The sequence below is a fragment of the Bubalus bubalis genome, chromosome 20 (assembly GCF_019923935.1).
Source record: "Bubalus bubalis isolate 160015118507 breed Murrah chromosome 20, NDDB_SH_1, whole genome shotgun sequence".
Classification (NCBI taxonomy): Eukaryota; Metazoa; Chordata; class Mammalia; order Artiodactyla; family Bovidae; genus Bubalus; species Bubalus bubalis.
The window spans coordinates 65,432,359-65,458,375 of NC_059176.1; the positions used below are offsets into that span (position 1 = coordinate 65,432,359).

A 26,017-nucleotide genomic window follows, 5' to 3' on the forward strand; every position below is an offset into this window, starting at 1 on the left:
CGCCAGACATCGTGCAATACAAAGTAAAGTGGGCCTTAAGAAGCATTACTACAAACAAAGCTAGTAGAGGTGATGGGATTCCAACTGAGATATTTCAAATCCTAAAAGATGGTGTGAAAGTGCTGCACTCAGTAAATTTGGAAAACTCAGCAGTGGCCACAGGACTGGAAAAGTCAATCTTTATTCCAATCCCATAAAAGGCTATGAAAGAATGTTCAAAATACGACATAACTGCACTCATCTCACACACCAGCAAAGTAATGCTCAAGATTCTCCAAGTCAGGCTTCAATAGTACATGAACCGAGAACTTCCAGATGTTCAAGTTGGATTTAGAAGAGGTAGAGAAACCACAGATCAAATTGCCAACATGCGTTGGATCATAGAAAAAGCAGGAGAGTTCCAGAAATATATTTACTTCTGCTTTATTGACTGTGCCAAAGCCTTTGACTGTGAGGATCATAACAAACTGTGTAAAATTCTTAAGGAGATGGGAATAACAGATTACCATATCTGCCTCTTGAAAAATCTGTATGCAGGTCAAGAAGCAATAGTTAAAATAGGTCATGGAAGACTGGACTGGTTCCGAATTGAGAAAGGAGTACATCAAGGCTATATTGTCACCCTGCTTATTTAACTTATATGCAGAGTACATCATGCAAAATGCTGGGCTTGATTCCTGGAAAGCTGAAATCAAGATTGCCAGGAGAAATATCAAAAACCTCAGATATGCAGATGACACCACTCTTACAGCAGAAGGTGAAGAGAAACTAAGGAATTTCTTGATGAAAGTGAAAGAGAAGAGTGAAAAAGCTGGCTTAAAACTTGACATTCAAACAGCAAAGATCCAGTCCCATCACTTCATGGCAAATAGATGAGGGAAAAATGGAAACAGTGAGAGATTTTATTTTCTTGGGCTCCAAAATCACTGCAGATGGTGACTTCAGCCATGAAATTAAAAGACGCTTCCTCCTTGGAAGAAAAGCTATGACCAACCTAGACAGCATATTAAAAAGCAGAGACATTACTTTGCCAACAAATGCCTGTCTAGTCAAAGCTATGGTTTTTCCAGTAGTCACATATGGATGTGAGAGTTGGACTATAAAGAAAGCTGAGCACTGAAGACTTTATGCTTTTGAACTGCATTGCTGGAGAAGACTCTTGAGAGTCCCTTGGACTGCAAGGAGAAAGACTTTTATTTTTGTGATTTCAAAATTTAAGACTACTTTTAGAGCAGTTTAGGTTCACAGCAAAATAAAAGATTTTTACATATCATCCCCCTGGCATGCATAGCCTCCCCCATTATCAAGAGTGGATATTTGATAAACCTGCATTGATGCATCATAATGGCCCAGAGTCCATGACTTCCCTGTTGCTCAGACAGTAAAGAATCTGCCTGCAACACAGGACAGCTGGGTTCGATCCCTATGTTGCAAAAATCCTCTAGAGAAGGAAATGGCAAACTACTCTAGTATTCTTGACTCAAGAATAACATGGACAGAGGACCCTGGTAGGCTACAGTCAGGAATTCTTCCTCTGCCATGACCTGGCCCCTAAGCTCTTTCAACAACTTATTTCACTCAGAAACAGAAGAAAAGCAACCTGCCTGCAAGACTGGACAGCAGAGCCAGTGCAATCATCAGTAGCAGTGGTTTCTACCACAACAGTTCATGGGAGGAGACCTCAAAGCTCCATTCCTTCTGCTACAGGCATCACTGTCTGCATCGACAGCACCCTCCCACCCCGCAATGTGTGAGTGTCCTCAGCAGTGAGGTGGCTTGGTCAGGGAAGAGCTGGGGAGGCCAGTGATCCAGAAACATGTAGGAAGATGACTTGGACAGCATGTGGGAAGATGACCTAGCCATCTGGTGAAAGGTGAGCATCTCAAGGAGTATGGGTCAGGCAAAGAGACAAGCTGGCAAAATGCCCCTCACCCTCCACACTGGTCTGCCTGGTGTGGTCCCTGATGGGAAACCTGCTTCCCAGGGCAATGCCTTGATTCTCACTCTCAGCTCCAGGCTACAGGACTCCCCTCTCTCTCAGACATACCAAAAAACACCCTTTGGTAACATCCAAAGCAGGTGAGCTCAAGTGAACACAAGAACATTTTGGGGACCTTGGAGTCCACATATTTTATAGGATGGAAGGGTGAGAACTTCCCTTCCTGTATTAGTAAGTGTTCTCCAGAGAAACGGAACCAATAAGGTAAGTATAGATGCAGAGATAGATAGAGATAAAGATATAAGAGATCATACATTATAGGAATTGGTTCATACAATATGGGAGCTGAGAAGTTCTACAGTCTGTCCTCTAAAAACTGAAGACTCAGGAAAGCTGGTGGTGTACTTCTGTCTGAGTTGAAAGGCCTCAGAATCAGGAGACTGAGGTTTTAAGTCCTGATCCAAGTCTGAGGCCTGGGAACCAGGAGCCACCTGATATCTGAGAACTGAAGATGCACGTCCCAGCTCAAGCAAAGAGCAAATGCCACTGTCATTCACCTGTTTCTTCTACAGACAGACCTTGGAGATATTGCAGGTTCAGGTCCAGGTCATCACAATAAAGAAACACAGCAACAAAGCAAGTCACACAGAATTTCCCAGAGCGTATAAATTTTGTTTACTTTATGCAATTGTCTATTACGTATGCAAAGTTGTTGTTGCTGTTGTTCAATCACCAAGTTGTGTGTGACTTTTTGTGACCGCATGGACTGTAGCATGCCAGGCCTCCCTGAAAAACAAACCACTCCAGTATTCTTGCTGTGAGAACAACATGAGCTGTATTTTAAAAGTATGCAATAGCATTACATATAAAAAAAAGAAAAGGTTAATACCTTAATTAAAAAACAAGGCTGTTAAAAAGGGATGCCATAAATTTCAATTTGTAAAACAAAATGCAGTATCTGTGAAGCACAATAACGTGAAATGCAATAAGAGGAGGTATGCCTGCATTTGGTCCTCAGAGGACTGGATAACTCCATCCACCCCATCCACACTGGTGAGGGCTATCTTCTTTCCCCAGTCTACTGACTACTGTACTACTCTAATGACTCCTGTAGGCACCTTCACAGACACACTCAGAAACACTGTTTTACCAACTATCTGGGCATCTCTGAGACCAGCCAAGTGAACAATTGCTCTCTTCTTAGAAGACAGGCTTCCTTTTGGAAATTTTATACCTGAGCACTTGCTTCACAGTATACAGGGCCACTGCTGCCATTTCACAGTATCTGCTATTTCTCTCTCATTCAAAAGATAAAGGACTTTCAAGGAGCTGTGTGGTTCCTTTCCTGCCAAGCAAAAGTCCTGTTTGCCAGGACATTCCACCTTGAAGAGGGCCCAACTCGGTTAATGCACCGGGACAGCAGGCAGGGAATGGACAACTTTGTCTCTGTTTAAGACGTACACCAGTTATGAAGATGCACCTTTGTCGACAAAGTGATGTCTCTGCTTTTTAATATGCTGTCTAGGTTTGTCATAGCTTTTCTTCCAAGGAGCAAGCCTCTTTTAATATCATGGCTATAATCATTGTCCGCAGTGATTTCGGAGCCCAAGAAAATAAAACCTGTCACCATTTCCACTTTTTTCCCCCATCCATTTGCCATGAAGTAATGGGACTGCATGTCATGATCTTCATTTATTAAAAGCTGAGTTTAAGCCGGCGTTTTCACTCTCCTCTTTCAGTTTTATCAAGAGGCTGATTAGTTCCTCTTCACTTTCTACCATTTAAGTTGTATCATCTTTGTATCTGAGGTTGCTGTTATTTCTCCTGGCAATCTTGATTCCAGCTTGAGCTTCATCAGCATGGCATTTAGCATGATGTACTCTGCAAAGAAGTTAAATAAGCAGGGTGACAATATACAGCCTTGACATACTCCTTTCCCAATTTGGAACCAGTCTGTTGTTCCATGTCCAGTTCTAACAGTTGCTTCCTGACCATCATACAGGTTTCTCAGGAGGCAGGTAAGGTGGTCTGGTATTCCCATCTCTTTAGGAATTTTCCACAGTTTGTTGTGATCCTCACAGTCAAAAGCTTTAGCATCGTCAATAAAGCACAAGTAGATGTCTGGGTTTTTTATTTTTATTTTTTTATTCCCTTGCTTGTTCTATGATCCAGCAAATGTTGGCAATTTGATTTTTGGATCCTCTGCCTTTTTAAAATCCAGCTTGTACATCTGAAAGTTCTTAGTTCACATACTGTGGAAGCCTAGCTTGAAGTATTTTGTGCATTACCTTGCTAGCAGCTAAATTGAGTGCAATTGTATGGTAGTTTGAACATTCTTTGACATTACATTTCTTTTGGATTAGAATGAAAACTGACCTTTTCCAGTCCTGTGGCCATTGCTGAGGTTTCCAAATTTGCTGACATATTGAGTACAACACTTTAACATAATCATATTTTAGCATTTGAAATAGCTCAACTGGAATTGCATCACCTCCCTTAGCTTTGTTAAGAAGCTTTGAAGAAGGCTTTCTTAACTCTCCTTGCTGGATCAAATGGTAGCCCTATTTTACATTTTTCGAGGAATATCCATACCATTTTCCACAATGGCTGCACCAACTTAATTCACACCATCAATGCATAAGGCTTTCCTTTTCTCCAGATCCTTTCCAGTACTTGTGCTTTTGATAATAGCCATTTTGATAGGTGTGAAATGATATCTCATTGTGGTTTTGATTTGCGTTTCCCTGATTATTAGTGATATTGAACATCTTTCCATATACCTATTGGCCATCTGTATGTCTTCTTCAGAAAAAAATGTTTGTTTACCTTTTCTGCGCATTTTTAATAAAAATTTTCCTTGCTGTTGAGGTGAAGGAGTTCTTTACATATTTAGGATATTACTCTCTTATGATTTACAAATATTTTATCCATTAAATAGGCAGCCTTCCCATTCTGTTGATGGTTTTCTTTTCTGTACAGAAGATCTTCAGTATGATATGTAGTTCCATTTGTTTATTTTTGGTTTTGTTTTTGCTTTTGATGTCAGATTAAACAAATCATCACCAAGACCTATGTTAAGGAGCTTACTTATTTTTCTTGTAGGAGTTTTATGGTGTCAAGTCTTATGTTCAATTTTTAATATAATTTCAGTTAATTATTGTGTATAGTGTAAGACAGTGGTTGAATTTAATTCTCTTGTATGTAGCTGACCTGTTTTCCCAACACCATTTATTGAAGGGATTGTCCTTTCTTCATTGCATATATTCCTGTCTCCCTTGTCATAAATTAATGACCACATACATGTGAGTGTATTTCTGGGCTCTCTGCTCTATTACACTGAGCTATCTGTCTGTCTTTATGCTGGTGTCACACGTTTTGGTAACTATAGCTTTGTAGTCTAGTTTGAAATCAGTGACTGTGGCATTTTCAGCTTTGTTCTTCTTTCTCAAGATGGCTTTGGCCTCCTTGGTTACATCTATCCCTAGGTGAAATTTTGCTTTCTATCTTGTCTTTTTCTGAATTTAAAATGAACTGTACAATGTGTTTATCCATTATTTCAGTTTGTCTTTTCACTAAAATGTCTAGTGAAGGAAGCCACAAAACCTGCCTGAGAATTCATCACATTTGCATGTCATATCCCATATGCAATTTTAAAGATAGTCAATAAACTTAGCTGAATTCTTATGAGTCATACTTAAGTATTGTGGTCAATATGTTTTAAATGAGCCATTATAAATTCTGCAAGTTCATTTCCATATTGGCCTTTACTCTGAAACTTTATAATCAAATAAATTTGATATTTCCTTTTACTTGTATTGCTGTACTTAGCATTAGACACAGTCTTTAAGAATTAGTAAATGAGTACTTGTTAGTTCTAGCATCAATCCTATGTAAAAACTGGAATAAATAAAATACTATGAAAAATTACATCCATCTATAGCATAATGAGACAAATATAAATATATTTAAGCAAAAACTCTATGTTTTTATTTTGAAGAGAAACCACCTGACTGAAGATGATATTAAACCTAAAATTATTGCAAAGGAATTCTGTATACATTCAAATAGTACATACAGTTTATTAGCAGAAGGGTCTTTGGTAAGTCAACAGTTCATCAATTTCTGAGTTCTTTACTATTAATACAAATGGTTTAAGTTGCTCAAAGATTTATCAAAGCTACATATTTTGTAACATGGGTTCTATATAACAAAGTCTAGAGTGAATATCCTCAGGTGGTCCAGACGAAAACTGTTATCTGTTTTCTCTGGTAGTACAGTGATGCTATAATTAGTCATATGACTGTTTACTAGAAATCAGCATAGGCTAGAGAGTCATTTCCACAGCAGTCATACCCCGAGTCAGTACTCACAGCTGGAGAATATCAGCGGGCAGGAGTGCTCATCCATGGGGAAGTTGTGCAGCTGCAGCTGGCATTCTGCATTTATGGTGAGCCTGTGGGGGAGCAAATGTCACTCTTGAGGTCAGCCAAGAGCAAACCAGCAAAGGCCTTAAGCAAGGTCAGGGCAGTCACATTACCACAACACAGGGGGCAGGGGGCTGGGGTGGCCGCATGGAATCCAGTCTTGGCAAGGGCACTATCCATTTAGTATACCATTTGGTGTTTTTTTTTTTTTTTTTCCCCCTTCAATTTATTTATTTATTTTTTTAACTTTACAATATTGTATTGGTTTTGCCGTATATCAACATGAATCTGCCACAGGTATACACGTGTTCCCCATCCTGAACCCTCCTCCCTCCTTGTGTGTCGTGTCACTTTGCTTTACTTTTAACTATCAGAATCAAAGGGAATGTCCATTAGTGAACTGCCTGTGTCTAGAAATACAAGCCAAGTAAGAGAGGAAACAAATTGAAACAATATGTGTCCTTGCTGTCACATATCTTTGTTTTAATTTGCTTGACTGAATTAAATCCTTCCTCCATTTTGAAACTGATTTATTTGCCTAGTTAGGTATAATGCCAAGTTCATCCACTTGTAGGGAAGACTTCATATTTGGCCAGCCTCCCCACTTGGATAGGCAGGTGCTGACTGCACTAAATGTGTGTATGGCATCTTTTCAAAGCAGGCATTCCTGGGGTTTGAGCTTTTGTAAAGGATCCCATGACTGGCCATGTCTCTATTATGATTTGCTGAAGCTCACATTCATTTCAGAGTCCCATTTATATTCTTTTAAGAATTGATGAGGAAATAGCTATTAAAAAATCCTGTTTTCCAAATGTAACTCATCAGTAGAATTTCCTGTGGCAGTTTTGTTGTGGCTGTTTCCAGTCTGCCAACATTATAATTTCCCTGAAACTTTAAAATTCTTAACTGTTCTGCTTATTTTGATGCCAATATGTGCCTTTATCTATGTGACAAATACTTATTTACTATATGAGTTACAGATTTTTCCTTATGACCACAAATCACTTGCAATTAAAAGCTTCTCATAATGGATGTAAGGGGAGGAAGCTGTGTTCAGGGCTTGGCAGTGGTATTCACCAAGCAGGAGGACAGAGGGACATGGTCAGAGGTATTAGAGCAATCACCTTCCCCGGTAGCATGCTGAATCAAATGCCCTTTGGGATTTCATGAGGAAATATCACATGGGCAGGTAGCTCCAAGAATCTGGTGCCCAGAAGGGACATTAGGCATTGGAAATAACTCATGGGATGAATCCTCAGCATGGATATGGCTCTTAAGGCCTTAGGAATGGATGAGCTAAGTCAGCAGGAAAGTGGAAATTGGGTAAAATCCTAAGGCAGGAGCAGCAGAATGAGGAGGTGCCGTGTCAGGAGCTGGACAGGAGGTGCAGGAAGCAGCCGAGGAGCAGCAAAGCCAGTGAGAAAGCGACCATCGGCACAAGGTGGTCAGGCCAGTGCTCTAGAAAGGCCTCAGAGACTGGGAGGGCAGCCTCCTTGATCCCAGGGCTGGATGAGCAGGAAGACTGGTGTAGCTGCCTACCATACATTCTATGTATGTTGCAGTCATGTGTTCAGTCAGACTCAGGTCACCCTACAGGAGAGACTCTTGAGAGATACAGACCCAGGTTCAAACTCAGGTAATATTAGTTCCCAATGGAGACTTTGGGCAGGCAAGTGAGCTCACGTTCTTTCAAAACCAGCCACTATTACCTTACTGGGTTTCTATGAGGACAGCCTTGCCCCAGGAGGACTGATTACAAGGTGGCTGTCACTTCCATTAAGGATGCATTAGAGAACGCCCTCTGTGCTCTTTTGTTCCTTGTGGTCTCAAATTTGGCTATAATTAGATTTGCCAATTAGTACACCAAGACATCTTTATTTCTTAGTTTAATGGACCTGTGGGTTAAATATATTAAAGGTAATTTCCACAGCCCACTTCTAGCAGAAATGGATACTAATGAAGGAAGGAGTTTATATTTATTAAAGATTATTTTTATGACATTAGTTTTGTACATGGAGAAGGCAATGGCACCCCACTCCAGTACTCTTGCCTGGAAAATCCCATGGATGGCAGAGCCTGGTAGGCTGCAGTCCATGGGGTCGCTAAGAGTTGGACACGACTGAGTGACTTCACTTTCACTTTTCCCTTTCACGCATTGGAGAAGGAAATGGCGGCCCACTCCAGTTTTCTTGCCTAGAGAATCCCAGGTATGGGGAAGCCTGGTGGGTTTCTGTCTATGGGGTTGCACAGAGTCGGACATGACTGAAGTGCCTTAGCAGCAGCAGCAGCAGCAGCAGCAGTTTTGCACATGTGGGATTAGGAAAAACTTCTTCAAGACCCAGTAGCATGCTGAACATGAGAAGTGATAGAACTCAGCAATGTAGGGTCCCATTCCTACAGTGATCTAAAGTCCCCAGTGTCAGACCACTTGTGGGATTAAATATTCACTAGCATCTCACCTTAAAGTATAAAGGATTTTCCCATCATTCCAAATTCTGAGGAGTTGATTGGGGGTGGTGATCCAGTGAGCCTCTGCAGTTTTGGAATTTCGGAAGATCGTATCTGGAATCCATATTAACCCCACCATGTTGCTGTTCAGAGTAAGTATTTTCATTGTGCTGTTGAACCTAAGGCGACTGTCAGTCCAGGTCTGAGCAAAAAATATATCGATTTGATATTCCTGAAACAGAGCAAAAGGAGGGGAAAGACATTTCTGTTAGTGGATTTTCTGCAGGTTTTGCTTTCTTTCTCAGGAGTTTGGTTCTGCTCATGGTTTCATCTTCACCTGTTAGCACTTAACATCGTGACTGGATCAACATGGCAGACACTTAACAAAGGTAACCAATATCATTAGTCAACTGTGAGATAACACATGACAATGCTCTGTAAATAGTAAATTGTAATAAATACATAAAGTGTAGTGAGAGGCCGAGAGGTAGTAGAAAATGATTCAGAACATAGATGCAGACCTTCCTATATTCCTAAGTCCAAGTTCTGGCAGGTAGCAAAATCTAGCATTCTCTCCGTTCAGTCGCTTAGCATTACCCAACTGTAGTCTATAAAATGAATAGAATAGTAGTGTCTATCTACTTCTTAAAGGAGTTATATGAAAAGAAATGATTAAATAAAAAGCTCTAGTGCCCGGCACAACACAAATTATCCAGAGTATTAGCTTATATACTAATAAAGTTTCAGGTTTAAAAATAACATAAAATAAAATTAAAAAAAATAAAGTAAAATTTAAGTCAAAAAAAAAATGATCATTTTCATCTAAAAGCTTTCTCAAATCACAAATCAACCCAAATCAAACAGAAAAGCAAAAAACAAGCAGCAGCAACAACAACAAAAAATAGGGCTGACAGCCACCCAAGTCAAATGCCGATTCCAACAGAGGGCTGAAGGGGCAAATTTTTTCTGTAACTGGAAGTAACCCCAATATGCACAGTACATTAGATACAGGATGGGGTTGATGTTACTGTGAGACCCAGAGAAATGTCTCAAGTCTGGACCACCTCTGGGGCTCTTCCCCCAGTCACAGTTTAAAGGATTATCTTTAGGTCCACAATAAAGAGGATCTATGTGGTCAGTGATCTTAATATCTTTCATAGTTTTCTTCCATATTAGATATTATAAATGAATTGTTTTTACAGAGTTCAGTAATTCTCAACAAATCTCATATTTATACTTTTCATTGAGTTTCTGGTTAAAGAACCTTTCTGAGAGGTAATTCAACAGACCAGTCTGACCTTTTATTAACTAATTCCCTCATTCATCATCTTTGTTGCACTATGTCAGGCCCTGCAAACCACTGAAGGCCCAGAACTGTGCCAACAGGAAAAGTCTCTGCCTCCATGGGGCTTATATTCCAATCAGGGAAGACAGGCCTGAGAAAATTAAGGTGAAAAATACAAGCCATAACTGCTATTGACTATGCTTGGTAAGTTAACACAAGAAACGAATTGCCTCAGAGGATAAATGGCCAGTTTGGAAGCAGTTATGAAAGTATGAACAAGGACTATTGCCCGCCATTCCAGTAAACAGGTTTTTGCCAAAATTTCCATTTCTACAAGGAACAAGCCATCAGCCACTCCAGTGGCCCCCTCCACACACCCCCAGTGGTGTGCCCTGAGGGGAATTCAGGATGGGGAAAAACAAGGGGGAAGCATTTTGTGGTTTGGAAACTGGCCCTAGATATTTAAGATAAATACCTAAGGGACAATTTCAATGAACCTTGATTCTTACATCTTCTCATACATAGAAAAGCATCAAAATCATTAACTTGAGGTACTTCTTCTTTGTAATTATCAGTGATCTTTTGATGTTTGACTACATTTTTTTCCCAGCAAAAACGCTATATCCTGGCTTCCTCCTTAACTCTTCAGAGCAGTTCCTTAGAGCCGAGAGGCTGCATCCTAGGCCTAAGTTCTCAGCTGTTGTTGCTGTTGTTTAGTCTCTAAATCATGTCTGACTCTTCTGTGATCCCATGGACTAGAGCCCACCAGGCTTCCCTTCTCCAGGGAATCTTCTCAACCCAGGGGTCAAACTCAGCTACCTGCATTGTCAGGTAGATTCTTTACCACTGAGCCTAAGTCCTCAGTAAGATCCCCAAATAATACTTAAGTTGCAACTTTTAGGTTGTGTGTTTTTCTTTAGTTGACAAAAGAGAAAAGAAAGATAAAACAAATACTGATTCTTGTAGGAATGGAAGAAACAAATGCTTCTCATCCCTATCAGTGAATCATAGGATCAAGAAATGCTTAGAGTGTTAAAAGCCTATTGAAACTCAGCTTTGCAGAAATAATTCAGACCCATTGCTAAAAATCTCTAAATAGGTTGTCACTGTGCAAATTTGGCTCCAAGGACAAAAGACTAATACATGACTTTTCCACTGAAAGGTGATAGGGCCAAGGTATGTGCTTAATTTAAGAGAAAGAGTAAAGTGAAAGTGAAAGCAAAGGGTTGGGTAGAGGCAATGGCATTTGAAACAAAGGCATAGCAGGGATCTTGGAATCGTTTTGACACAAGATCTATGCACACATGAAATTGGTCTATCAAGTAAGAGACTGGCTAGGCTTTTTTTTTTTAATTGAAGGATAACTACTTTACTATATTTTGTGGTTTTCAGTCATACATCAACAAGAATCAGCCATGGGTACACCCATGTCCCCTCCCTCCCATCTGACTTCCCATCCCACCCTTCTAGATTGTCACAGAGCCCCTGTTTGAGTTCCCTGAGTCATATAGCAAATTCCCATTGGCTATCTATTTTACACATGGAATTGTAAGTTTCCATGTTACTCTCTCCATGCAGCTCCCCCTCCCCCTCCTTCCATTCCCTCATGTCCACAGGTCTGTTCTGTATATCTGTTTCCCCATTGCTGCCCTGAAAATAAATTCATCAGTGCCACCTTTTAGATTCGGAATCTTAAGTCAGGAAAAAAGTCTGTGACTATTTGAGACTCAGATTTAATGTTGCTTTTCTTTCTGTAATGATAAATTGTAGCCTGGAAAATCTGGATCCAAAAGGAGGCTTATTCTTCAATGCCAATATTCCCACAGCTGGAACAGTTAATGGAAAAAGGAAACTCCCAGACAATGGAGTCAAGATCCAATGAGAAGAGTCTTTGGGAGCCCAACTCTGGGAATAGAGTTAATCCAGACTTAACTCTAGAATATCAAAGATATTCTCCTCATAGGGAATAAGACTCCACTCAGGATCTGTCCATTGGAGTCTCAGAATTGCTATAAATCAGTGCTGATTGAGATCATCCTGGCTCTTCTCCATCTTTGTAGCTATACTGTACATGTGGCTGTGGGTTAGAGAGCTTTCTCTTCAGTTTAGAGGTCAGTGGATCAAGGAGAGCCATGTACATCTTGATGTGGTATATACAGGCAGCCCCAATCCTGGGAATGGGTCTGGGTGGATCTTTTGGGTTGCCTCAGTTGAAGAAAGGAAGAGTGTGTCTGTCCTAATGATGGCGAGACAGACAAAACATCTGGCAGCTAGAGACAGATCTTGGTGGTCACTGGTGCAGTTCACCAGTATCACAGCACTCCTACCTGCAGGCATGTGGTAGAGTCACACATTCCCCTTTCAGGCCCTGAGAGACTGTGAAGCAGAGACCACCTGATTCACACCAGATACATATTGTAGGTGCAAAAGATAGAAGGGAGAGTGGGATGCAAGGGTGGGGGCTGCAGTCCTCACTGAGAAGGTGACTTAGAACCAAGACCTCAGTGAGGTGCAGAGTGAGCTTGGCAGAGAGATAGCTCCCTTGCAGGGGCCCTGAACACAGAAAGCAGGAAGGTCAAAGACATTCCTGAGAAGCAGGAACAATGTAGTGTACAGAATCATCCCAGTGGGGCCAGGAAACAGACCCCTTACTTCCTTGATGGCAGAATTTTAGCCTAACAATGATTGCTGACTATGAAATAGCCTACATTTATACAGAGAACATGAGAACACACTCAAAACTTTAAATAAAATTCAGGGTGTGAGAATGGCCAGTATGGCACATATAGGTACCCATATTAATTAATTCCTTCTTCCCTTTAACACCAGTGTATTGGGTAAAGAAATGAGAAGAGGATCAAGATGCTCTCCCTAAAGAGACAAAGTTCATGTGGACAGTTCAGTTCAGTTCAGTTGCTCAGTCATGTCCGACTCTTTGTGACCCCATGGACTATGGCATGCCAGGCTTCCCCTGTTCATCACCAACTCTCTGAGCTTGTTCAAACTCATGTTCATCAAGCAGTGATGCCATCCAACCATCTCATCCTCTGTGTTCCCCTTCTCCTCCTACCTTCAATCTTTCCCAGAATCAGGGTCTTTTCTAATGAGTCAGTTCTTCATGCTAGGAGGGCAAAGTATTGGAGCTTCAGCTTCAACATCAGTCCTTCCAATGAATATTCGGGACTGATTTTCTGTAGCCAATAAAGGCCCTGAGTGTATTTTGGAAAGAATCTAAAACTATTCAGATACTTTTAATTCCAATATTATTCAGGGATATTGAAACAAAGAAAACTTCAAGAATTTTACCTAAGTTGCCAAGGATTCCAAGTGAAAATTTCCAAGTGGGTTTTCATATTGTATACAAATGCAATTATCCTTCAATAAAAAGTAAATTGATTTTTTTTTTTTTTGAATGGAAAAACAAAAAGTCTCCTGCTGAACTGAACCAAATAGTCCTCCTCTTGAGGTCTTTTCTCTCCTTATCATCTTTCCTTTCCCTTCACAATACATTTTAAAATGCAGATCTGAGATGGGTAAACAGCAAGCTAGGCAGCATCACCTAAAGTCACTCCTATGAGGCACTCCCATGCTTCTGTACCCACCAGTCACTAATTATTGAAATAGAGACAATAACAATTTTCTCCTAGAGGGTAAACCAAGGCCTGAGAGGTTAAGGAACTTTCATCAAGTCAAAGTCTGCTTCCCAGGATAAAAGGCAACCCTCCTACACTGTCGGTGGGAATGTAAATTGGTACAGCCATTAAAAGATGCTTGCTTCTTGGAAGAAAAGCTATGATGAACTGAGAAAGTGTATTAAAGAGCAGCGAAATCATTTTGCTGACAGAGGTACATATAGTCAAAGCTATGGTTTTTCCAATAGTCATGTACAGATGTGAGAGTTGGACTATAAAGAAGGCTGAGCACCAGATAATTGATGCTTTCAAACTGTGGCACTGGAGAAAATTCTTGAGAGTCCCATGTACAGCAAGGAGATCAAACCAGTCAATCCTAAAGGAAATCAACCATGAATAGTCTTTGGAAGGATTGTTGCTGAAGCTGAAGCTCCAATACTTTGGCCACCTGATGAAAACAGCTGACTCAGTTGGAAAAGACTCTGATGCTGGGAAAGACTGAGGACAGGAAGAGAAGAGGGTGACAGAAGTTGAGATGGTTGGATGGTATCACTGACTCAATAGCCATGAGTTTGAGCACATTCTGGTGAAGGACAGGGATGCCTGGTGTTCTGCAGTCCATGGGGTCACTAATAGTTGACACAGCTGAGTGACTGAACAACAGCCACTATGGAGAACAGTATGGAGCTTGCTTTAAAAATTAAAAATAAAGCTGCATATGACCAGCAATCCTCCTTCTGGGCCTATGTCTGAAGAAAATCATAATTTAAAAAGATACATTTATCTCAATGTTCATTGCAGCACTATTTACAATAGTCAGGACATAGAAGCAAACTAAATGTCCATCAACGAATGGATAAAGAAGATATGGGACATATATGCAATAGAATATTAAGTGTGTTAGCTGCTCAGTCATGTCCAACTCTTTGTAACTCCATGGACTGTAGCCCACCAGGCTCCTCTGTCCATGGAATTATCCAGATAATAATACTGGAATGAGTTGCTATTCCCTTCTCCAGGGGATCTTCCTGACTCAGGGATTGAACCCCAGGCTCCCACATTGTAGGCAGATTCTTTACCATCTGAGGTCACCAGGAAAACCCCTCCCAAGTTCAATACCTGGGTCAGAAAGATTCTCTGGAGAAGGGAATGGCTACCCACTCCAGTACTCTTGCCTAAAGAATTCCACAAACTGAACAACAATAGAATATTACTTAACCATGAAAAAGAATGAAGCAATGCCATTTGCAGCAAAATGGATGGACCTAGAGATTGTCATATTGAGTGAAGTAAGTCAGCCAGAGAAGGAAAAATATCATACCTTATATGTGGAATCTAAAAATAAATGATACAAATGAAATTACTTACAAAATAGAAACAGACTCACTTAATGTTTTGGTGAAAGTTTTAACTTTTGCTTCAGGTTCAAAGTGCAAGTCTCTCAGTTGTATCCATGGAATTCTCCAGGCCTTCCCAACCCAGGGATCAAACTCAGGTGTCCCACATTTCAGGCAGATTCTTTACCAGCTGAGCCACAAGGGAAGCCCAAGAATACTGGAGTGGGTAGCTCATCCCTTCAACAGCAGATCTTCCAGACCCAGGAACTGAACCGGGGTCTCCTTCATTGCAGGCAGATTCTTTACTAACTGAGCTATCAGGGAAACCCCATCAGGTTCAAAGGATTTATTAACAAAAGAAACCATGCATTATACAGAAATATGCAAATTCAATATTTAATAAAGACTTATCGAACTTACTTTCAATATATAATCATTAAAAGAAAAGAGAAATATAAACAGTAGAGGAGAGAAACAGCACATATGTCACTCAGTTGGACCAACTAACACCCAGACTCAGTGCTGGGAAGGCCCATGTAACAGTAGTCTGGAATCCCAATTGAGAAAGGGTCGGTCCCAGGCAGTGCATCCATTCCACTGGTGAGACTGAATTGCAGTTTTGGGGGTTCCTGATTATAATGCTAGGCTGCAAACTGATACCATCATCAGTTTGCAAGCAAATTGCAGCTCTGGTTTCATGTTAATCTTTCTACAATGCTGTTTGTTTTATCTTGTGAGTGATGAGTTTCTCCAGACCCCTTGGGATCCAAAGGGCTCAGGAAAATTCCAAGGTTCACTCCATATCTCACCTATGGTGCTGCTCAGCTTACTGATGACAACTGGTGCACTCGCCAGCAGCCACGAAGTCAGGGCAGTGTCCAGGCAGATCTGAAGCGAGGTCAGAGGCCTGCCCTGCTTTCTTGTCTCTGAAGCCTGAACAAAACTATTCCCATTTAATTTCCTTTAACTCACAGACTTAGAGAACAGACTTATGGTTGCCAGGGTGAAGGACGAGGGGAAGGGATAGTGAGGGAGTTTAGGATGGACCTGTACACAATGCTATATTTAAAATGGAAAATGAAAAATAAACTCAAAATGGATTAAAGATCTAAACATAAGACCAGAAACTATAAAACTCCTAGAGGAGAACATAGGCCAAAACACTCTCCAACATACATGACAGCAGGATCCTCGATGACCCACCTTCCAGAATACTGGAAATAAAAGCAAAATAAACAAATGGGACCTGATTAAACTTAAAAGCTTCTGCACAACAAAGGAAACTATAAGCAAGCTGAAAAGACAGCCTTCAGAATGGGAGAAAATAAAAGCAAATGAAGCAACTGACAAACAACTAATCTCAAAAATATACAAGCAACTCCTACAGCTCAATTCCAGAAAAACAAATGACCCAATCAAAAAATGGGCCAAAGAACTAAACAGACATTTCTCCAAAGAAGACATACAGATGGCTAACAAACACATGAAAAGATGCTCAACATCACTCATTATCAGGGAAATGCAAATCAAAACCACTATGAGGTATCATTTCACGCCAGTCAGAATGGCTGCGATCCAAAAGTCTACAAGCAATAAATGCTGGAGAGGGTGTGGAGAAAAGGGAACCCTCTTACACTGTTGGTGGGAATGCAAACTCGTACAGCCACTATGGAGAACAGTGTGGAGATTCCTTAAAAAACTGGAAATAGACCTGCCTTATGACCCAGCAATCCCACTGCTGGGCATACACACTGAGGAAACCAGAATTGAAAGAGACACGTGTACCCCAATGTTCATCGCAGCACTGTTTATAATAGCCAGGACATGGAAGCAACCTAGATGTCCATCAGCAGATGAATGGATAAGAAAGCTGTGGTACATATACACAATGGAATATTACTCAGCCATTAACAAGAATACATTTGAATCAGTTCTAATGAGGTGGATGAAACTGGAGCCTATTATACAGAGTGAAGTAAGCCAGAAAGAAAAACACCAATACAGTATACTAATGCATATATATGGAACTTAGAAAGATGGTAACAATAACCCTGTATACGAGACAGCAAAAGAGACACTGATGTATAGAACAGTCTTGGACTCTGTGGGAGAGGGAGAGGGTGGGATGATTTGGGAGAATGGCATTGAAATATGTATAATATCATATATGAAACGAGTCACCAGTCCAGGTTCGATGCACAATACTGGATGCTTGGGGCTGGTGCACTGGGACGACCCAGAAGGATGGTATGGGGAGGGAGTGGGGAGGAGGGTTCAGGATGGGGAACACATGTATACCTGTGGCAGATTCATTTTGATATATGGCAAAACCAATACAATATTGTAAAGTTAAAAAACAAAATAAAATAAAAAAAAATAAAATGGATAACGAACAAAGGATCTACTGTATAGGAAATGGAACTTGGCTCAATGTTATGTGGCAACCTGGATGGGAGAGGAGTTTGGAGGAGAATAGAAACATGTATATGTATGACTGAGTCCCTTAGCTATTCACCTGAAACTATCACAACATTATTAATAGGTTATACTCCAATACAAAATTAAAAATTTCTTTAAAAAAAAAAAGACAAAAGGATACATGCACCCCAGTGTTCACTGCAGTATTATTTACAATAGCCAATACATGGAAAAACATCCATTGACAGATTAATGGATATAGAAGACATGGTATATATATATATATATATATATATATATATATATATATATACACACACCATGTTTTATATATATGTATATATGACATATAATATATATTTATATATATGCATATACATGTACATGTGTGTGTATATATGTATATATACATACATATATATATATGAATATACAATGGAATATCATTCAGCCATAAAAAAGAATGAAATAATCCCATTTGCAGCAACATGAATGAACCTGGACATTTTCATACTAAATGAAGTAAACCAGATAGAGAAAGACAAATATCATATGATATCACTTATATGTGGAATCTAAAAAATGATACAAATGAACTTATTTACAGAACAGAAATAGATTCACAGACATAGAAAACAAACATGGTTACAAAAGTGGTGGGGGGGGGATAAATTAGGAGGTTGGGATTAGCATATACAAACTAATATAAAACAGATAAACCATAAGGACCTACTGTATAGCATGGGGAACTATACTCAATATCTTGTAATAACCTATAATAGAAGAGAATGCAAAAAATGTGTGTATATATATCTATATCTATATCTATCTGAATTACTTTGCTCTACTCCTGAAACTAAGACAACACTGTAAATCAACTACATATCAATAAAACTTTTTTAAAACTCTGCTTCCCTGAATCTGAGTATGAGCAGTTGGCCAAAGCTGCAGTCTAGTTGCCAGATGTGGGAACCACCACTGTGTGGTGAAGAAAGAATCCCAGTGTGGGCGTCCACTCCACTTCTGCCCTGTTTGCAAACTGTGTGAAATTATTCACATTCCTCAGCCTGTGATTCTTTATCTCTAAAATGGGAGAGTTCAGTTAGATTAAATATAAGAACCTTCCACCTTTAACATTTTGTATTTCTGAAAACATGGAGTTAACCTTTCAGTGGTGAAAGCAAGTTTTCTGTAGGGTGCACCATTTCCCTATAAGAAAAGGAATCACACCATAATGCACTGGGGAGAGGGCTGAAAGCTTCGAGAGTGTTCTCTTTGTCTTCTGAAGCCTTGGCACAAACTCCAACTCAAGAGAGTGGGGTGTGGATGGTGTGTGTGGTGCCCGATGTGGATGTTTTATTATAAGCACTTTTAAGATAATGTTGGAGAAACATTCCCCACCCACAGAGTAACATTATGTCTCTCATAAAGTTGCTTTGTAACTTCATTAAGGGAAAAAAGTCACTTTTACAAGGTCTATCTTAAACAACATTTTATATTGTTCATAAATAGCTATGAAATTGGCCTTCCCTGGTGGCTCAGTAGGTAAAGAATCCACCTGCAATGCAGGAGACCTGGGTTTGATCCCTGGGTTGGGAAGAACCCCTAGAGGAGGGCATGGCAAGACACTCCAGTATTCTTGTTAGAGAATCCCCAAGGACAGATGAGCCTGGTGGGCTGCAATCCATGGGATCAAAGAGTTGGACACAACTGAGTGATGAAGCACCCACAGTTATGAAATTAATGTGTCTGAAATACTAGTTAATGTAACAGCTGACAAATGCGCAACATCTCTAATTTAAACCTTCATGCTTGTGGAGAGCCTGTGCTGATAATTTATTTTAATAATGGAGGGTGGCTTAATGATTCCTCCAAGGCCAGCAGCACTTGGAGCATATTAACAAAACAGAATAAAAGTTATAATTCTTCATGTTCTCTCTCTGTATCTTCTAAAATACTAGAAAGTCATTTTGTAATGGTTTTATCCTTCCCTTTACCAAAAAAGAGGGCCACATGGAAAGATGATAGATTAATAAAGGACAGGGCTTGGAGATAGGAGGTTTCAGGAAACACACTCCCAGACACAGGCACTCCCTTGCTTCTAGCATGTCAGGACCTCACCTGGAATGTGTTGGACAAATCTTTAAATGTTGGAAATGTCAACTTAAGAATGCTGCTGCTGCTGCTACTAAGTCGCTTCAGTCGTGTCCAACTCCATGTAACCCCATAGATGGCAGCCCACCAGGCTCCCCTGTCCCTGGGATTCTCAAGGCAAGAACACTGGAGTGGGTTGCCATTTCCTTCTCCAATGAATGAAAGTGAAAAGTGAAAGTGAATTCGCTCAGTCATGTCTGACTCTTAGCGACCCCATGGACTACAGCCTACCAGGCTCCTCCATTGATGGGATTTTCCAGGCAAGAGTACTGGAGTGGGGTGCCATTGCCTTCAACTTAAGAATATTCACAACCTAATAGTTGAGAATTATGTTTTATGGGAATTTTTAGGATTTCAAGCCCGGGAGACAGCATCTCAAGGAACCTTGAGAGAACTGTTCTAAGGAGATGAGGGGAGGAACCAGGTTATATAGAAGTTTTGCAACAAAGAGCAGGTAGTCTGAACTTCAAAAGACTTTTGTTAATGAAAGAAAACCAGATAATCCAAGTTAAAGAATTTAGCACTTTTCTATGTATGGGAAGAAACAAGTCAGGGCTTACTGAAATCATTCCTTTGATATGCATCCTAGCTATCTGGGGCCAGTATCCTGTGTTTTCACATGCTGAGGGCTCACCATAGGGAGTGGTTGCAGTCGGATGGCTGCTAGATGGCAGGTATTCTTTCCTTCTTGAGTTCCCTCAGGGCTCACAAGCTCACTGTCCATGATGACTGCAATTGCTGGTGACTTTGACATCTTTGTTTACTGATAAATATTGGCAGGAAATATTCCATTTCTCAGAAGTTATTGGTAGTTTTCTTTACAATATGGTAATCACAGGTGCATGCCAATTAGAGGTTGTTTAAATGCCTCAACTAAAAATGTATAATATATAGTGACAATTAGAATGAAATTGTTTTTATTTCTTCCTTATCAGGTATGGGAGCATAACATATATTTTTGGTATTAGTTATTCAAACTTTCCTAGGAAACGAGGCTTTGCAGCTTGCCTCCATCTCTCCCCCAGAGACCTGCCCCAGCCCTGCCTCCAGCTGTGCAGACTCCGGGGGCCACACCTGCCCTGCTCAGACTCCTGAGCCCCTTGAAAATTCTCCCCACCTACCCAAAGCTCCTCCAGTCTTTGGAAGCCACTGACAAACTCCACCATGTGAGCCCTACTCTGTGCTCAGCACGAGGTTAGGTTTATATAAAGACAGATGAAACATCCCTGCATGAAGAAGCTTGGGCCCAAAGCACATGGAGAGAGTGTGGTGCCCCACCTGGAACACAGGCAAGGTGAGGGCAGCCTCCAGGAAGCCAAAGAGGCCCACCTGGGTAGTGCAGGGAGCTCTTCATGGACCATGCCTCCCATCTGATCCTAGAACTACTGGACAGAAAGTAGACAGTTGATGGGTGTATCAGTCAGGGAGGGCTGTAACAGAGCTGAGAGGAGTGAGATTGCTTCAGGTATGGTGGGTTGTGAAAAGTATTTGCTACAAGGGTGCACTGTAGAAGCATTTGAAAACCAGGTGGCCTGAAGATGCAATAGGGGAATATGCTGCCTTTCTAAGCAGGTCCAGGACTTGTCACCTGATACTAATGCAACCTAAGGCCCCCTTTAAGGAAAGGATATAAAAATATAAATAAAATATTAGATAAAAATATACTTTCAATTACAAATTGGCACTTGCTTGTCAACTATAAATTGGTACTTGCCAAGAGTATTTGCCAGTGACTGAACAAAGCTGGTCATAGTTTTTCTTCCAAGGAGAAAGCATCTTTTAATTTCTGTGTGGTCTTTAGAGAGAGAGAGATATTTTCAGAAACTGATTTCATGATCCCAATCCTTGCATCTCTTCATATTTAGAAAATCACTAAATCCCTTCATGGTGTCATCAGCTCCTTGTGCCTAGCAGAAAACCTTTTGTAAAGTAAGCACTTGATTGCATTGAACTCTTCCTTCACCAAAATCTTATATATTGACCTTCCCCCACTGCCTCTTTGGGGCAGTCTCTCGGAGCTGTCTGAGGTGCTGTCTCCTGGACTCCAGTCTTCATTTTGCCCCATTTAAAACTTATTTTACAACTCTCACATTGCGCATCTTTTTTTAGTCAACAGTACATTTAATGAATACAAGATTTTGCATTCATTATGTCAGCAAGTCTGGAAGACAGAGCAGTGACCACAGGACTGGAAAGGGTCAATCCTCATCTTAACTCTCAAGAAGGGTAGTACCAAAGCACGTGCTAACTGTCGGATAATTGCACTCATTTCCTGTGCTGGTAAGGACATGCTTAAAATCTTGCATGCAAGGCTTCAACATTATGTGAACCAAGAACTTCCAGATATTCAAGTTGGGTTTAGAAAAGGAGGAGGAACTAGAGATCAAAGTGCGACATTCACTGGATTATAGAGAAAGCACGGGAATTACAGAAAAAAAAACATCTATCTCTGTTTCATCAGCTGTGCTAAAGCTTTTGACTGTATGGATCATAACAAACTGTGGAAAGTTCTTAGAGAGATGGGAATACCAGACCGTCTTACCTGTCTCCTGAGAAACCTGTATGCAGGTCAAGAAGCAACAGTTCGAACCCGGTATGAAACAACTGATTCAAGATCAACTGGTTCAAGATTGAGAAAGGAGTATGTCAGGCTGACAGAAAGGTGGCAACAGGCTATCTGTTGTCACTTTGTTTGTTTAATCTATACGCAGAGCACATCATGAGAAAGCCCAGGCTGGATGATCTACAAAGCAGAATCAAGACAGGCAGGAGAAACATCAATAATGATCCTCAGATATGAGGATGACGCCACCCTAAGAGCAGAAAGCGAAGAGGAACTAAAGAGTCTCTTGATGAGGGTGAAGGAGGAGAGTGAAAGAGCTGGCTTAAGATTAAATATTAGAAAACTAAGATCATGGCATCCAGCCCCATTACTTCATGGCAAATAGAAAGGGGAAAGGTGGGAGTAGTGACAGATTTCCTCTCCTTCGGTTACAAAATCATTGCAGATGGTGACTGCAGCCATGAAATCAGAAGATGATTGCTTCTTGGCAGGAAAGAGATGACAAACATATACAGCATGTTGAAAAGCAGAGACATTACTCAGCTAACAGAGGCCCGAATAGTTAAGGCTATGGTCTTCCCAGTGGTAATGTATGGTTGTGAGAGCTGGACTGTGAAATAAGCAGAGCACTGAAGAATTGATGCCTTCAAACTGTGGTGTTGAAGAAGACTCCTGAAAGTCCCTTGGAGAGCAAGGAGATCGAACCAGTCAATCTTAAGGGAGATCAACCCTGAATATTCACTGGAGGGACTGATGCTGAAGATGAAGGTCCAGTATTTTGGTCATCTGATGTGAACAGACAGCTCATTGGGAAAGTCCCTGATGCTGGGGAAGATCGAGGGCAGAAGGAAAAGAGGGCATCACAGGATGAGACAGCTGTATGAACGTGAACATGGGCAAGCTCTGGGAGATGATGAGAGACAGGGAGGCCTGGAATGCTGCAGTCCAGGGGGTCGCAAAGAGTCAGACACAACTGGGTGACTGCACAACAACAACACTTACTTTAAATGAGAAAAAACATAAATACTTAAGTTTCAAATGCCACAAAATTCAGGAAAAGCAGATTTTGTTTTTATTTGCTAATTGGCTTGCCTTCACCATACTCACACATCCTCTATGTTTTGCCTGCTTGCTCTCTGGTCACTATGACAATGTCTTATGATGCTAGTTATTTAGAGGGAGAGAATAAAAATGATTATTTCCTCTGGTATAGTGAAACAAAATATTTTATTATTAATAGTTTTTTAAAAGAAAAATTTACTTAACTCACAGTTCATTATCAGAAATATCTGCATGTTTGGGATACTATATTGGGGAAACCTCAAGTTTCTTTTATATAAAGTTTGGGGCTTCTACATGTGAACTTTGGATTCTAAGATTTTCTTCCAAGCCTCTTACACTTCAGGGTAACTGGACCTTGAGAAACAATCACACTGGGATAGAGACTGGGAGTGGCTCATGCCATGAAGATCATCATATACCAAGGTTGCAGGGAACCCCATCCCATTAACCACAGCCTGAAAGCTTCCCCAGCCCCATCTCCTCTTAAGGTCTACAAGTACCTGCTCCCAACAAGAGGAACTTGTAATGGAGGAATCAGAGGAGAAAGAGATAGCAGTATTATCTTAAATGCTTTGCAGTTGGAAATTTCACATGCTGCTAGGACCTTCCCAGGGGCCTGGGAGGAGTTTCTGCAAGTGTGGAGCTCTGAGGCTTAAATTTTGCAAGCATCATATAAATTGCGAAGAGCGAAGGATCATGTGGTGTTCATGCATCTGGACCAGGATTTGCTTGTGGATGTCAGGTAGACCCAATTCAGGATAAGCAAGGGTCTGGAGGAAACACAGCTGTTGCTGGGGATGATGCTAGCAGTCAAGAGAATAGAAGGGAAATCTCCCTCCCTTCTGTCCTTATCTCCCAAGTGCCTCAGACTGGTGGATTCCAGCAGGAGGCCAGATGACCAAGCCTGGAAAGGCAGGCTGTGGGGTCAGCCCATATGATGGGGAGCAGTGCAGGGGAGGATGCAAAATAGATAGAGAATCAGCAGGGGCACGGGAGGGTGGGAAGAGCACCCATCAGTAAGCTGGCTCCCCAGTTACACCCATGAACATTTTCCTCATTCTCTTGCTCGACTTTTTAATACTCCCTTCCTTGAATTGCTGTCCTTCCTCTGAATTTCAGCTACTCATTAACTGCTTTCATATCATTTGTCTTTCAGATTAAAGCATTCCATTGGATGTTATATTCTCCAATGATCACTGCTACCCAAAAGCATACAGTGGCTACTCAAAGTCTAAGAATTGAATTTAAACTCCTTTGCATGACACTCTGGAGAAGGAAATGGAAACCCACTCCAATGTTCTTGCCTGGTGGGGAACAGAGGAGCCTGATGGGCTGCTGTCCATGGGGTCGTACAGAGTTGAACACTACTGAAGCAACTTAGCATGTATGCATGCATGATATGCAGGACTTTTTGCTTTATAATCCAAGTTGACCATCTGCTTGCTTGTAAACACACCCCTTACCACCACAATCTGCTCCCTGATGTGACATGACAGCCTACACACACCCACATCCTCCCTGTCCCATTGGTGCTGTCCCCAAGCCTAGAGGCCCTCATGTCATCTCCTCAGTCCTCTCATCTCCCAGTCCCCTGAGGTATGGCTCCTTAGCTTCAAATGTTTGACTGCTGCCAGTCCTTCTTTATAGTATCACTCATCACTTTCTTCTCCTGATGTGAATGCCTTGTATTTTTCTCTGGAATAGCTCACAACTGTTTTCAAGCTGAACCATGTAACACTGTCACATGGTCACATGTGACAGTCCCACCATGTCACATGGTCCCTTGATCCCTGTCTATGGCACTAACACTTCCTCGCCCCACCTCACCCCAGCATCATTTAAGAGCGCTTTCTTGACCACTAGAGAGTCCCAGCAATTAGCAAAGATCTGAGGCCTTAATTATAAAGCTACCTGTTAAACCATAACTACAGTTCTGTAGTCTGGGCTGCTAGGTAGTGCCATTCACCACATGGATGGCTTGCTGCTCGCCTACCATGTACTTTTAAGTATGAGGTGGTGACTTGTGTCAGGGGGCTCAACCTCCAAATGCCTGTGCCCTTTCAGTGTGTGCCCATGCAAGAGAACCCATGGGGTCCCCAAATACAGAAAGGGCCTGCTCTCCCTCCCCTCTCCAGAGTGGTCACAAAGCACTGCTTGGTCAGTGTGCCCCAGGGCAGCTGCTGAGCATCTCCTCCAAGCAGACCAGGTCAACCTGTGGAGCCCTGTACTGAGGTCATAAGAAAACATCACCAGAATTAGCCAGGCTCCATGGCAACTGCTGTCATGAGCCATCTTGTTCCTAAACAACCAGCTGCTGTCTCCATATTAAGTAACGTATGCACCATATAGAATCCTGATCAGTGACTAACACGACCCCTCCATGGGAATTTTCTTCGTCCTGAGACTATAATAAGTGGCCACAAGCCCATGAAAGGGGCTGGCTCTCCCTTGAGCCGGCCTGCTGTGCTAACGGTGTCTCCCATTCTAATAAACTTTAATCGCCTCTCATCCTGCCTCATGCCTAGAAATTACTTTCCAACCTGTGCACACACCAAGACAATGCCCAGCCCCTGAGACACTACAGGCTTCCAGGACCCCACTCCTTCTCTGCCCAGCTGATGTGCCCACGTCAGCCTGCAAATCTTCTCTTCCCACTTCCACAGGTTAGGAGGCCGTAGAGAATGATATTTTTGCTTCAACCACGCTGTTGAAGTCTAGGTCCTTTTGTGACTGCTTTCTCATTCTAAGGGGAAAA

General features: G+C 41.3%; 1 protein-coding gene across 1 annotated transcript in view; it reads right to left on the reverse strand.

Moving 5' to 3' along the window:
- GABRG3 (gamma-aminobutyric acid type A receptor subunit gamma3) overlaps positions 1–26,017 on the reverse strand; it is an 838,213-nt gene that overhangs the window by 265,331 nt on the left and 546,865 nt on the right. Inside the window, exons 4-5 of the mRNA XM_045163713.1 lie at positions 8,823–9,043; positions 6,310–6,392 (exon numbers count right to left, since the gene is read on the reverse strand). Of these exons, the coding sequence (XP_045019648.1) occupies positions 6,310–6,392; positions 8,823–9,043 (304 nt within the window). The remainder of the gene's footprint in view (positions 1–6,309; positions 6,393–8,822; positions 9,044–26,017) is intronic.